Source organism: Acanthisitta chloris, unplaced genomic scaffold (assembly GCF_000695815.1).
Source record: "Acanthisitta chloris isolate BGI_N310 unplaced genomic scaffold, ASM69581v1 scaffold2482, whole genome shotgun sequence".
In the NCBI taxonomy this organism is placed as follows: domain Eukaryota; kingdom Metazoa; phylum Chordata; class Aves; order Passeriformes; family Acanthisittidae; genus Acanthisitta; species Acanthisitta chloris.
Genome location: NW_008660861.1, coordinates 57652 through 72818, shown reverse-complemented (window position 1 = coordinate 72818; position 15167 = coordinate 57652). Strand labels below are relative to the sequence as shown.

The 15167-nt window shown below is 49.1% G+C and overlaps 1 protein-coding gene across 1 annotated transcript in view; it reads right to left on the bottom strand.

Moving 5' to 3' along the window:
• Nucleotides 1–2300: 2300 nt before the first annotated feature.
• The window catches only part of BRF1 (BRF1, RNA polymerase III transcription initiation factor 90 kDa subunit), a 69526-nt gene continuing 56659 nt past the window's right edge, over nt 2301–15167 (bottom strand). Inside the window, exons 10-12 of the mRNA XM_009069972.1 lie at nt 7358–7409; nt 4406–4574; nt 2301–2338 (exon numbers count right to left, since the gene is read on the bottom strand). Coding sequence (XP_009068220.1) covers nt 2301–2338; nt 4406–4574; nt 7358–7409 — 259 coding nt within the window. The remainder of the gene's footprint in view (nt 2339–4405; nt 4575–7357; nt 7410–15167) is intronic.

Genomic DNA, 15167 nt, shown 5'->3' with positions numbered 1-15167 from the left:
AGCTGTTGGGTGGACTCAGCTCCCACACTGCAGTGGCAGCAGGTTCAGTCCCTGGGGGAACAAACCAGAAGGCTCAGGGAAGACCCTCAGCAGCAAAGGGTTCATCTCAGCGGTTTCTTTAAGAGCCAACGTCTTGCACTGGAGAAGAGCACTCGACCTACATGAGTCATACACATGTTTATTTATGCATGTTTATTTCCTGCATAGAGAATACTGTGTACCTTGGAATAAAACCCAAGCCTTGAGAATATACTGCAAATGTATTTGTAGCAGTGCTATGGTAGATTAATTCAAAGCCAAACGTTCAACTTCAACAGTCTCAGAGACTTGCAGAACATGAACTTGGATAAAACAAACCACTTCTTAGAAAATTGTCTGCTTCTAGCATGATTTTTGTTTTACAGTGCAGATAAAAGAGAGGTAGAAAGGTTTATCTCCCCAGTATCAGCTTCTGTGCAGTATTTATAAAGCATCAGAAAAAAGCTGCAGCTTTTGGTGAAAATGCCAGATTTTCTCCTAAGAATTATATGGAATCTCCTCTTTCCACTGAAGTGCTGCAAACTAAGTAACTGGAATCTGGTTCTTCTTCCCACTAGCCTCACTGCATCATTTTTGTTACCCAGCTCTGCTCTTAAGAAGTCCTTGCAGAGATACTCCTATGCAGGGTTCAGAAGAGCCTGGCAGATACAGTCAAAACCCACCCTTACCAGCCAAATGAAACCAAGGCTGCTCCTAACAAAAGCACTTGCTCCTGCTCAGCTTACACGACCCATCCTGTGCCTGCTGGCGAGTGGGACAGAAGAAGTGTGGAAGTGTGGGAGGCTGTGTGGTCCTTCCCCTCTTTGGTGGTGACCACAGGCATGAGCAGCATTGTCACTGGCCTGGCAGTAGCTAGAGAGCTTCCCGAGGCAGCTGCTCCTCCTGCCACGACCCACCCCCTGCAGCAGGAGGGTGAATGGTGCCTTAGGGATGAGTGCTCCTATGGATGAGTGCTCCCAGAGAGGGTGGGGAGGAGGTGCCAACCAGGAGGCACAGCTGAACAGAAACCATGCTGGTAAGGTTTCTGTTTCCCTGGGGCAGGACAAGCCTGCAGCACAATAGCTTCCATGATTGTCACTGGACTGGAGGGAGAGGTGACAGGAGTGCCAGGGGCACCAGGCAGGAGCCTGGCACGGGGCTCCATCCCTGGGCCCTGCTCTCACGGGAGCAGACTGACCCCGATGAGGAGGACCTGCCCGTGATGTGACAGGGCACAGGGGGCTGCGGCAGCACTCATGTGGGGTGGGACTGCAGCCATGGAAGTCAGGCTGCTGTGTGGTGACCTTTGATTTGCCCACAGAATGTTAAGCAAATTGCATTCAATTAAACTCAGGCAAAGCAGATGCTAGCTTATTTACTGAAAAGCTCAGCTTTCCTTCTTTCAGTAGCTCCTGGGAGCAGACCTGGCTCTGACTCAGGCAAGAGCAGCTCCTCCGAGATGGCTGGAGCGACTCTCCCGTGGCAGTGCCAGCAGCAAGGAGCCCTGGCTGCCCTGGGGTGCCCAGCAGCAGCAGGAGAGCAGGGCACACTGCTGCTTCCCCCTGCACCCCTTACCCGGCCCTGCTCCTGCTCCCGTGGAAAGCACGCGGCACTCGCAGCCGACAACGACTTTTCACTGCCAACTTTGCCTCCTGTTGTCATAGCTTTTAAGCAACCTATGAATTGATTAATACAAAGAAGAGTTTACTCCATCTCAGAGACACCAACACTGTCCTGCAAACACACAACTTGTCACTCCTTTCTGACAGGGCTGGGTAGGGGAGGCTGCACACAGGAACAGGGTCACGTTCGCAGTGCAGGGGGAAACGTTTCCTTCCTTCAGTCACAGCACTGTGAGATAACTGATGCTGCTGCACTCCAACAACCACCAGGCCATGCCGCTGGTTTGCCCCTGTCTTGCCCCTGCTCCTGTCAGCCACCTGCCTGCAGCAGAGCCAGGAGAGACACGCTGTGCTCAGCCAGGCGAGCTCTGCACACAGGCTGGTTTGTCCCTCCTCTGGTTCTCTGGAAACATCCACTCTCCCACCGTGATCCACCAGAACAAAAATAAATTCAAGTACAACCCCAACTGGTTATTGCTGGGTTACAGGTCAGTGCAAACTGACCAGACTCAGTGCCAACCTCAGATTTGCTTTACAAAAGTACAGATTGTTTGGTTACATTTGCTGACCACAGACAGCTTCTTTCACTACTCATACAGCTTGAAGGACGGGTGATTCGCTGAGAACAAGACAGTCCACATCCCTTGAAAGTGCACGGGGCTAATAGCCATCCTCTTCATCCATATCACAGCCATAATCTGAAACACACAGACAGAGCACATCAAATGCAATTCTCTGTGTAGGTGCAAGACACCAAAGCTGCTGCTTCTCCCAGGTTGTTCTCCTGCTGTGTAACACAAGTTTTGCCTTAAACAAGCACTTTGAAAATCTTGTATTTTCTTGGGGCTAAATAAAAAGTTCCTGCATGTACTTTCCTCAGTGCAATAAAACCACCTGCAAGTGTGTGTAAATGTGTCTGCTCCCTCGTCACTGGGCCCTCACTTGGGAGCACCTGGCACATGGACACATGAGATCCATGTGTAATTTAGAGGCTCAGGGGATTGAGCCTGGTTGTCTCAAGAAGTTTGGCACATGGTAGATGAGAAGCAGCAGCATGGATTTACAAGGAGGCACCTTGCTCACTCGACACAGGCACCAAGGAAATCATTGGTTTGTTTATACTGTTCATGGATTTATAAGCTGCAACTGCAGAGTTCAGAGATAGCTCAGAGTTCCCATCAGCACCAATTGGTCGTGGGATGAGCCCTGACCAACACATCTGACTCACACCTCCTGTATCCACTTGCTTTTAGAGAAACAACTCCAAATTTTGATCAGACTCTTTCATCCTGTTCTGTTTCCATAACCAGTGCTGAGTGTAAAGCCTGTGCTGTGTCCAAAGGCAAATCTGTGCTTCTAATGCACCAGTTCCTCCTCTGTGTGAGTCTGAATGTGGGAAAACAAGACACCTTCTGTTGGCAGTTGGACCTGCAGGAACCATCACATACGAGTGCTGAGGAACATCAACCTTTGCATTCCATGTTCAGTACAGGCCAACATCTCACCCAAGGAGCCAGGCAGATGCTCAGGAGCAGAACTGAGTGCAATCTGCAGTAACTGGTGTCGAGTGGGTGAAGTTCACCCTCTGCCACTGGTGCAGTTGCTCCAGGCAGGTCTGAACTCCTTGGAGAAAGCAGCTAGGAAGGAGTTGTGCTGAGCAGCTCTGCACACCTGTGCTCCAGTTCTGGGAATGCTCCTTCCCTTTTCACTTTCTAACTCAGATTTTTCAGGTACTGTCCAGACCAGACAAGGAACAGTGGAATGTTCTCAGAATGGTTTTAAAATAGCAACATTTACAAAGAAAAAAGCTCAGTGACCTTTCATCTATTTTTGTGGGGGGTTATTAATAACCACAGACCTCCCCCACATGGGTCCCTCTCCTTGGGAACATTATTCTAATAATAAATGCAGGCAACAAACTGTTTTTCCTACGGTACAGCAATTATTTTCCAGCGGAGAAATCAATTCAAAAGCAACAGACGCGTTAGTGAAATGTATACACACAGCCTGTGAAAGCTAAATTAATAGTGCTGCAAAGATTTCTGCAGTAAATAACATTTCAGTAGAAACTTACTCCCATCCTGAGCCGTCACAGCCCATAATTAGCAGCTCTCCTTGTAAAAATAATTCTGTGTGATTTCAAAGCTTAACTTCCAAGGGGAAGTTTCTAATAAAGGATAAATGTGGATGGGTCCAGCTAGGAAAAGCCACAACAGAGACGATTCTGCCTTTTCCTGCCAGCACAGAAACCGAATTAAATGAGTGGCTTTGCTGGGTGACCCCGAGAAATTCGCAGACATCTGTGCACCAAACAGCATCCTGTGCTGCCAGTGCCTTTCCTGACAGGGACACAGACACCTCCTCCCAACACTGTCCCCAGACACAGAGTGGGGATTCACTCTGTCTCCAGCAGGGCAGACACATCCCTGGGTGTCTTTGTAGGAGCAGAGTGGCTCAGCTCAGGGGCCACGAGCCCAGACACTGCTGACAAAGGGGTTTGACCCTGGAACTGCTCAGATCCACATTAGTGAAACCAGCTCTGAGAAGGCCTAATACGTTTGTTCTTGAGAAGCCTCTGAGCCTGGAGCTTGAGGTGAAGTGTGCCCAGGGGGAGTCTCTGAGAAGGTCAGGTTTCAGCCAAGGGTGACCCCAGGTTTTCCCACAGGAAGACGCAGTACTGAGTGGGCAGCAGGAGCTCTGGGACAGCAGGAGAACCCAGTCTGCCCTCAGCACCAGCTGGTGACGTGGGCAGCATCCCAGCTCACCATTTCCTCCCATTAGCTGCAGGGCACTCATGCAGTGATCGTCGTCTTCTTCCACCTCCTCCTCTTCCACCTCTTCCTCAGGGTTGTAAGCTACTGGGCCACTCTCCACCAGCACAGCTGCTGGTTTTTCTACATCAGGGGCTCCTGCCTGTGCATTTGGAAAGGTCACCTGCAGAACAAGAAGAGAGGACAGTAGGGCAGCCCTTCCTTTTTCCCCAATATTGGCACAAAACTTCAGCAGATTCCCAGTGACAGGGACAGGAGAGCTGCAAGTCCATGTCCAGTGCAAGAGGCTCAGCTGCTTGAATCAAAGTGCCAATGAAAGAAGCCAGGCAAACCCACCCAGTTTTCACAGGCAACTGAAGTACCCAGTGACGATAACACCAGAACAAGGATCCTCTTGCAAGCACAAGGGAAGGAGAAATTTGGGAGTGAAGGCTCCTCAGCAGAGCTCTGGGAAAACCTACAACCTCTTCCTCAGTGTGCCTGACTCTCGCCAGGCCTGTTGCACAGTAACAGCTTTATTGACAATGTAATGGGGGTGAAAACGTGCCCTTCAGATCAGCAGCCCCCAGCACATACTGGCTTTGACAGCTCTGGGCGGATTCATCTAGAGGTGCAATGAGCTGTGGAACAGAGCACTCTGCAGAGAGCACCTACTATGCCAGCAGAGCCCTGGGCTGACCGTGCTCTCTGCCACCTGCAGCACCACCCATGAAACTCCAGACAACACTCTCCAAACACCAACCTGTGAATCGATCGCTGGCAGGGCCTGAGCGGCACAGGCACCTCCTCAGCTGCTCCAAGGCTGGGCAGGACACAGTACGGAGGGGGAAATGACACAAGGAGACAGAAGGGAGTTTGGAACAGGGAATATTGGCTGCAGTTCACTAAGGAGAGGTCTGGCAATGGGGCAGGAACCTGCAACACAGCCCAGGCCCTGGTCTTTCTGGAGCTCTCACTTTCGTGGTGTGCTCAGTCTAGGGCTCTACCTCCTTCTCTCATCCAGGGAAGAAACATCACATAAGTTTGATCTCCATCAGCTCTAACAGGGCACTTTTCACCCCCATTCTGTACTGGACTATTTGGAGTTGTGGCACAAAACCCAGCCCATTAGTGGCAACTCAAAGAACATTAAAGATTAACCATTGATGCTGTCTTGTCACATAAGGGACATTGAGAAGGGAATATTAACAGCACCTGTCACTAGTCAGCAGATATCAGCACTGGGACTCATCTCCCCTGCTAGGAGCAACAAAGGACTGGGACCATTTCCTTGGGAAGGACAGTGCTGAAGTTCTCCTAACAATGAACAGTCCAAAGGAGAACAGGAACCCCCAACTCCTCCGGCTACTACCACGAGGAAAGTCCTACAGTGCTTTAGGCTTCGGATTACAGAACACAACTCTGTACTGCTCCATCCTCCCCCAACTCCATCAGCAGTGAGGTCTGACTCGATGCTGCAAGTGACTTCTATTTATTCATTTATACAGGTATTTACTGGGGATGCAGCAACACCCAGAATCCCTGGAACTCCAGGCACGTTAGAGACACACCATAAGAGAAAATCCCTGTACCAGAAAGTTGATAGTCTAATTATTCAGACATCAAAGCTGTTCCTGAACTTGTCACATACCATGACAGTCAACCTAACGAATCTGCCTGAGTTTTTCAAAGTCACCTAAGGGTTTGCTCCAAGAGCTCATTAACAGGGCAAAAGACACCCATTAATTTTAATAGAAAATCAAGTATTTGGATATTCCAACAGTCAAAGACAGGTTTGCATGAGTTTTTAATGCTCAAATTAATCATATTATTTGGAGGAACTTCCCTCCAGTTTGTATATCCTACCACTGCTTTTGCCTCCAGAGTGACCAACTTGAGTCCATCTCAGTATAAGCAGAAAGAGACACAACAGTTTGAGACGAATCAGCATCATAATATGCATCAATTTATAAGCTTAAAAGTATCCATCTGCTCTGAAAAGTGGGGGAATACAAAGGAGCCACAATTGAGTCATTATTTTTTAAAACTGCACCATGCTAATTAAAATGTGACCTTCTTCTAATTACCATGTCCACTTCCAGACTGCTGTACTTCCAAAAGTGTGCAGGGCTTTCTAATGAGCACAGCAACTGAGTGGAGATGTATTTCCCTAGGCAGGATATCAAACTGTTTCTGAAAATCATTGGGGTTTAGTTATTTCAGAAGTAAGGCAGCGGTCAAACAACACCTTTAAATAGAACTTCCTGAATTCCCTTCCAGACATCCTGGGCTGGAGTTTGTATGGACAGACAGTTGTCAGAGATGTGAACCTGCCCCAGGGACCTGGTTCACCTTCAAAGGGGTGTCAGAGTCACAGGGCCATGGGGCACAGATACAAACACCTTTGGGACACTGAACTTTCAGACATACAGTACAGTTTACCACAAACAAAATGCATCTGTGTACTCTGTGCAGTGTGACAGCAGCAGTTACCGGCACTCTTTGCTGTGGCACTATCACATTTTCAAGCCATGCAGCACAGGATAAGCTGTCTGGCCTCACTGCTCTCCCACAGCCCTTCCCTGGGGTCAGCTCTGGCTGCATAGAAGTGGCATTTTGCACCACAGAACCATCAAGGTTGGAGGAGACCTCTAAGATCACTGAGTCCAACCATTAACCTGTCACTGCTGGAACCCCCGAACCCTAAACCAGATCCTCCAGTGCCACATCCAGACACCTCTGAAACACCTCCAGGGATGGTGACTGCACCACCTCCCTGGGCAATATCCCAGGGCCTCAACACCACAACAGGGAAAACATTTCTCCTCACATCCAATCTGACTCTGCCCTGTCCCAGCTTATGCCCATTCCCTCTCATCCTCACAATCAGACCCAGGCTGAGAACAGCTCTTGGGGAACTCCCAAACTCCACCTGTTCCACTAAGAGACGTGCTGGACTTTACCTACCTCTTCAGTGGCAGCTTTTTTAGCAAACTGGGTTGAAATCAAGGGTCTTAACCTGCAAAGAAGGAAAGAAAAAACATAAACATCAGCAAAGTTGCCCTATGCACAAGAGTCTGACAGTATTCACTGTCCCAGTGAAAGCACTTTGCTAGTGTTGTGCTGTGCAGTTACTGTTCTACTGATCCAAGCCAAGAAGCACAGAGCCACAGGCTCCACAATAACCAATACCCACATTCCCTGGAAGCGTCTGCCCAGCCCAGGACAACAAGAACAGATGCCAGTCAAGGAGCAGAGCAGCCAAACCTCCCCCCCCGAGGTGCAGCCCCAGCCCAGCCCCGAGGGCTGTGGGACACAGGGTTGGTCACAGAGCACACAGGCAAAAGGAAGCTGCTTTTTGGGAGGAATGCAGACATGGCAAAACTGAGCCACACTGATCCCTAGCACTGCTCTGCACTGCTCCCCTGTAACTGGTGATGCACAGAGGACATCAGTGAGATCACACCTGCAGCACACCACAATCATCACGGGTGAGCACTAACCTCCAGCTACAGAAACCACCAGCACAAACCAGGGGACCCTGAACTCCCCGAGCGAGAAACGGCAGAAAATGAATTCTGCATCAGCTGTGAAAAAGACCTGAATATCCAGTGAGAGAAGAGGGACCAGGATTACTCTACAGCTAACTGTTCCATGTTATCACTACTGAGAAGCATCTCAGAGTCTGTTTCTTCTCACTGCTCTGCAGGCTGTTCTCAATCCATCATTCACTTACTTTCCAGTCTCTCCTCCTCATCTGGGTTTATCTGGGCACGAAGAGGATGACTTCTTTCTGCCGAAACTCTGCTCAGACAGCCCCTCAAGTATGTCTTTTAACTAAGTCTAGGCAAACAACTTAATGAATACCAATTTATGTCTCCTGAGAAACAGCCTTTTATGATAAGCAGCATTTTTCCTCTCATTTTTCTCTTCGTCATTCCTCCTTGCTAACACGCAGGAACTGGTTATTTTCCTACCTATTTATTTAGTTTGAATAATCAGCAGGAGGAAACAAAACCCCAGAGAATGAGCAGGGGAGGCTAGGATCATTATCTCTGATGGAGAAGACACGCAAGATATTGGCTAAGCTCTGAAAATGTTCAGAAACCGATCATTTCTGAAAGGCTTTGCAGGACACAGGAGGCATTTCAGCAGCTCAAGTAGTTCAGGGAGCCTTCTCACAGCAGATCAAAACAGAGGCCAAGGGGATGTGGCAAGGGCTGAGCCACTGATGAATCCAGAACACACTGTTCTGCTACGGATACTTCTTGTCATATTGCATAATTATCAAAGATTCCAAGCCAGAGATGCTCTTGACCCACATAAATATCTACTACCTACAAATCCTGGTGGAATTCTGGGTTCAGAATGTACCTGAAGGCATGGATGCACTTCTCCCTGTGTGCTTGGCCTTCTCTTTCCTTTATCCAACCTGAACTGTAGAACCTTCACTTTTCAAGGCCACCCAGTCCACCCCCTGTGATGGGCAGGACATCTTCCACCAGGCTCAGGCTGCTCAGAGCTTCATCCAACCTGGCCTTGGATGTTTCCAGGCATGGGACATCCACCACCTCTCTGGGCAAGCTGTGCCAGTGTTTCACCACCCTCAGCATCAGAAACCCTCTTCTGAAGTTTAAATCTACCTCCTTCCCTTCAGCCACTGCTCCCCAACAACCACTCTGTTACAGCCATGGATGCAGCAGAGCCAAAACGTTACATGACTGAAGGATTCTAACTACCAAACAGGTTGTATTTAGTTGCCATGACTAAAAAAACAACCAAAAGGGGTAAGAAATGAAGGATTTTTATTCTAAAGCAGTAGTCGTGACTATTGCAATTACCACTGTACCAAAGATAGCACCTATTCTGCCCTGCTACCCAAAGCCACCAGACCTCCATGGAGCACCCTGAAATGTCTCCTCCCCCCAATTAAAATCAAGCTGTTGAGTAAGACTCACAAGGCAATCAGAAACTGCTGACATTTCTTTTAGAGCAGATAATACATGTGCTCACATAGTGAAGAAAACAATCAGCTATAGGAAGCAAAGAGTAAACATTCCAGTTTCATTTTAATTAAAATGGTCCCCTAATGAAAATAAAAAGATTCAGGCTTATGAAAAGCCTATTTGCAAAAACTTTAGTGCTAAATCCAAGAGCCCTTCTACACCATTCCTCAGCAGCAAGGGAGACTCAGAGCCAGGCTGAAATGAAAGCTGCACCTCTGTTCCACAGGAGCTGCTCACACCACATCCTCACTCCATTCCCACCATCCCACCTGGGCACTGCTGCCTCTCCCTTGGCTGGGGGATGCATCCCAAAGTGGTGAGCTGGATCCTGCTCCTGCTGCAGTGCAGATCCAGAGAGGTCCCTCCTCACCTGGGGGGCACAGCCTGGCTCACTGTGCTGCCATGAAAGCTGGGCCAAGGTAAAACCATCACCCATGAGACAAAACCCGATTTCCCTACCGAACCAATGGCTGTGGTGCAAACTGCAGTCACAAAAGCTATAAACAGGTAACTCCCCTGTCTCTCCTCATGCCTGTGGAGAACCCAACTCTTACTGCATACAGCCACTCGGGAAGGGTTTGCACTGGGGTGCTGTTCTGTTTCTCAAGTGTCCCAGTGTCCTGAGCTCCTTAAACCAGAGCAGCTGCTGCCACACCAGCCACATGGAGCAGTGGATCACTGGCTGCCAAGGCTGCAGATCCAGGGTCCTCCTGCTGCCTGGCTGCACCTGAGGGTGGAAGCAGTGTCCTTGGGGAAGAGCATGACTGCTTCAGGGCTGGGGTAGGTCTGAGTGTCAAAGGGAATAAAAGCACCTTGAAAAAACAAGTAACTGAAGTATCCCATCCAACTTTTACTGTGCCTGACTCAACCTCTGTCAAAGGCTACCAGGGGACACACACTACCCATGAAAAATCCTCTCCGTCCAAGCCCAGATGAACTGAGGTCCTCAAGGCCTCTCAACAACAATACTACCTACACTAGGACACAGTTCCACAATGCCAAAGTGACGACAGCCTCAATGTAAGATGTAATGCGACTGGGAAGCAATGGGGCTCCTGCTCCTCCTGAGCGTGTCAGCCGTTCACTGGTGATGACAATTTCTAGTTTGGGGCATTTTCCTTGTGAACTCTGCAGATTAATGCAGCACCTTGTGGGAGGGAGGAATAGAACAAGCAACTCTGCAAACAGCAACGTGCTCCGTGAGAGGGGACAGGAAAGACTTCACACAGCCTCAAGTGCTGTATCCACACTTCAAACTACTGTGACAATTATGCAGATCTACTCATACTCATGTCAGCCAACACACACAGCACTGGGAGCAGATGATTTTGACGGCATCAGACGCTGCTCCCGCAGAACCACGGCGCGCAGTAACAGCTGGGCTCGTCCTCCGGCTCAACAGTTTACAAGGAGCCTCACTGTAACAGCTCCTGACAGGGCTGGAGATCACAGACTGAAGTCTCAAAGTGAGCACGTTCTCTGCAAAACAAGCTGGCTGTGACAAACAACCGGTTTTATTTTGCTTATTATTTAATGACAAAAGAGCACACGGCACGGAACACCGAGCAGAAGGAATGCGGAGAGGAAACAAGCACACCTCCCTGGCATCAGGCTGCTCTCCCACCAAAACACTGACAGCACTACAACAACCTCCTCAGTGCAATCCTGCAGGTCATCTGGACACTCACCCCAAGCTCTGTTTTGTGCTGAGTTCTGAGTCCATCCAAGTAGGGAACTGTTGCTGCTTTCTGCCCATGCTAATGCCGTACACGGGTGGGCCCAGAACACATGCTGGGAGCAGGGGCAGAGCAGAGCCCACAGGGCTGCAGTGCAGTCGGGTCACCCCAGACCTGCCCATGGCTCTGATCTGTCCTTGCACAGCCCTCCACAGCCGGGCACAGGAGAGCTGTGGGACCGGTTCGGACAGACCGTCCAGGCCCTCCACGCCAGCCCAGACCCTCCTCCCACCTGAGGCCAGATGGCTCTGCCTCGGGGGTCAGTTTACCAGACATCTGCGTGAGAAGGAAATTAATATCCACGTTCATTCAGGCTAAGAGTGCCCTTTAATTAGGTACTGCCAGTGTTATCCTTACTGGAAAGCTGGGAATTACCTCTCTGTTGGATTGAACGCTCTTCTTGGGAACACAACAGGGTCAGGAGAGACCAATCACCATTCTGCCACCCAGTCAGGACAAGGAGTGACCTTCCTGGACTTGGACCACTGCTCTTTTCCAGTGGGCAAAACAGAGACTGCAAGGACGACCACAACCCTGGAGCAACTCCAGCTGCAGATCTCACCACCTTCGACAGGGACAGCCAGCTGAGAGCTGGGAACGCTCACACGAGCTGCTCCCTCCCCTCTAGAGGAACTGGAGAGCACTGGCCCAGCCGCGGCTGGTTGTGGCACCCACAACAGCTGCACGATGCCCCGAGGACAGGGGCTGGGGGCTCACTGTGCCACCTGAGAGGTCCAGATACACCCACAGACAGCATCACCCAGGGCATGTCCACACCCAACAAGCTCAGCTCACACACAAAGGGTGTATTTGGAGCTGGTTCACTCCAGTGCCTCCACCTGTTTGGATGTGGCTGAGAGTCTGAGCCCTCCTGGATGGTACCACACACCTGAGCCAGCTACTGCTAACCCTGCGTCAACTCCAACTGCACCAACAGTGTTTTCCTCCCTTTTCCAAGCAAGCAACACTATGGAAAGAGCCATTTCAAGCAGAAGAAAAGCAAAGCCAAAGTGACAACAAAAACTAGAGTGAAATGAGACCCTGTTTTCACTTCTGATTCCCACTCAGTCCTCTTTCATGCAGGATGAGATGAGTTTTGCTTTCATCAGCACAGCACCAGACAATGCAGTGCTGAGAACATCGTCAGCACTAATGAGATCAGCCTCTTCCAGCAAACCCAGGCCTGAGCACTGAGGGACCAACACTTTGGAACTTTGCTAATACATCGTGAGCTGAACACCTCTTTCAGGCCTTTAAGAGAGGGGCAAAGGCCATGGCATCTGTGTTCAGTAACCCAATTCTGCCTTCACTAACCCGACTCTGCCTCCACTAACCCGACTCAGAGCAGGCAATACTCTGTGTAGCTGCAGCACTCAGTCCTCCATTAGGTGCTGTAAAATAGCAACTTACTGTTCTTCCCACTGACTAAACCAACAGTTTTTCAACAGCAAAAATGAAAAGAATGACATCTAAGGCCACCTCAGATGTACCCAATGAAATTATGCTCCTGCAGCAGAACCAAAACAATCTCTGCACAGATCTGCTTCCAAAGGAAATTACTGCAGACCATGGGAAATTACAATTGCTCCAGGACAAGACAGGCTGACTGATCTAATATTTCTGGTTGTCACACCTTCTTCCTGGGTTTGTCAATAAAGATACTGATGAGCTCATCTCTCCACAGGTCAGGAGAGGATTAGTTGAAAATCTGCTATTCCTTTCACCATGGAAATGTTTCCAGATGAAATGATGGCAGCAAGGCAAATCTGCACCTTGCTGAGAAAAACAACTTAAAACAAGGAAGCTATGAAGCATTTTAATGGAGGCAAATGAGTAATGATAATGATCCTGGTTAAGCAAGTCTAATGGCAGTGTCACTATTCAAACATGGGGTGAGGCAACTCCTGTGGTGCCAGTCCACACATCTGGACTGTGTTCCACACAGGACAGTGCAGGATGTGTGTGCTGCGGCAGAAAGGACCATTGCTAGCAGGCAAATGTAAGTGATTCGAAAATGGTGCTTGAAACTATAGTTACAGAAATGGAATTTCAGAAGTTAAACGAACACATTATCATCTCCACAGAAGGACTGTGCTATTGAAAGGTTCTCAGTGGTGGCATTGCAGTCTGTTTCTGCTGCAGATCTGTTTTTCCCACTCAGGCAAGGAGGATTACAGATATTTGCCTCTGAACGGGTGTTCAGATCAATCTCGACCTCATAAAAACTTCTAATGAGGGAAAAGATAAAAAGGAAAGCATCTCAGTAACCTGCAGTCTCTGAGAACAATCCACTGAGGCTGTTATAGCCAAAGGTGGTGCCAGATCAATAGCTAGATCCTTCCTGCAGACATCACAAGGATGAAAATCATGCCAGGCAAAATACTATCTCACCTCTTCCTCCATCTCTGGTAGCACACCCCACCCTGCAAGCTCAGCTCCTCTCACACGACCACACAGGCAAATACAGGTACCTACAGATTCACACAAGCAATCCATCAAGAATAAAGGTGGATGACTGAATTCTCCCTTGTGCCTGGTCTATCATAGATTAAAGTGCACTTTCCCTGGCAGCATCTGGAAACCAATGTATTCCAAGCTTCATTTTATGATTACCAACATTCCCCTTCGTAACTCATTTCTAATTATAAGCAATAAATCATTCCTTCTTGCTTGTAATTTATAACAGCTAATTAAGGCAAACCTCTTATTTAAATAGCAAATCTGGCTTTAAAACATCCCATATCTCGAAGTATGCATGGAACACCTAATCAAGTGCCAAATGGTAGAACCATGACTTAACGTGACCTTTGCAGACACTGAGGAGACACATGTGGAAGGACCTGCTCTCCCCTGTGCCCTGTGTGCACCAGCACCTTTCAAAACTGGAAGCACTGCCTGATGTAATGCAGAAGAGACTGACACAGAATCATAGAATTTTAGGGGTTGGAATGGAGCTTAGAGATGACCCAGCCCCAACCCCTGCCCTGGGCAGGGACATCTCCCACCAGAGCAGGTTGCTCAAGGCTCATCCAACCTGGCTTTGGATTACATGCAGTGGTACATGAGCCAGGACAGAGAGCACAGGGCTTGGCATGAGCATGGCACTCAGGTCACTCCCTCCTGACCCTCCCAGCCAGGAAAGGATCAGGCAGAACCAAGCAGCGCAATGGTCTGCAGAGAAAAGGTGTCACCACATAAATCCAGATTATTCCTTCCGGGAGAAGCCTCTAATGGTGGTTTGCTATGGCAACTCCTCCCAACAGAACAACAGCAGAGAGATGTAGTGGAGGACGTCAGACAAGACCCAACAGGGTCAGTCCAAAGGCACAGGCAAGGACACAGAGAAGGTTTGGCTTCTATCTGTTCTTCAGGGTAGGTCTGAGTAACAGGCGTGCGAGAGCAAACACAAGAGAGAGGCTCCACATAAACAGCTCCACTGGGATTTGTCCACCAGGAAAAAATCCTCACTCTTGTCAGAAAAGTATTTGATACAATTTTGGATACAGAATTTATTACATGAGAAACTGATCTCAGGAACGTGGAAGTGGTTCCCTCTGAGATTTTATTCGGTCATCACACAGCTCGAAGTCTGTTCCAGCTTCACATCGTGTCATCTGGTAAGCATTTACAGTAGGAACCAAGGGAACTGGATTTGGAAAAAATCCATCACAACTGACCTAAATCTGATCTGACCTGAATAATCAAACTGAGTACCAAATTCAGAAATGGCTAGACAGAGGCGAGGAGAGGGAATTTGTCAGCTGCAGGAGCTGCCTCATGCTTCCCTCACCACACACGGGGGTGGGCACCCCACTTTGTTCCCCCCAAACAGCCGTGGTGACAGAGGCTATGTGAGCATCCCCTTGGATGCTCCAAGAGCAGCACTTGGAGCTGGGAAATGGAAGATAGCAAGTAAAGGAGAGACTCCAAAGAGAATGCCTCGGACGGGCAGTGGTGACCCTGTGGGGACAGTCTGTGCCATGCAGTCACCCCAGTCAAACCAGAGAGTGGTGCTGGACGCTGGTGCTCCAACCA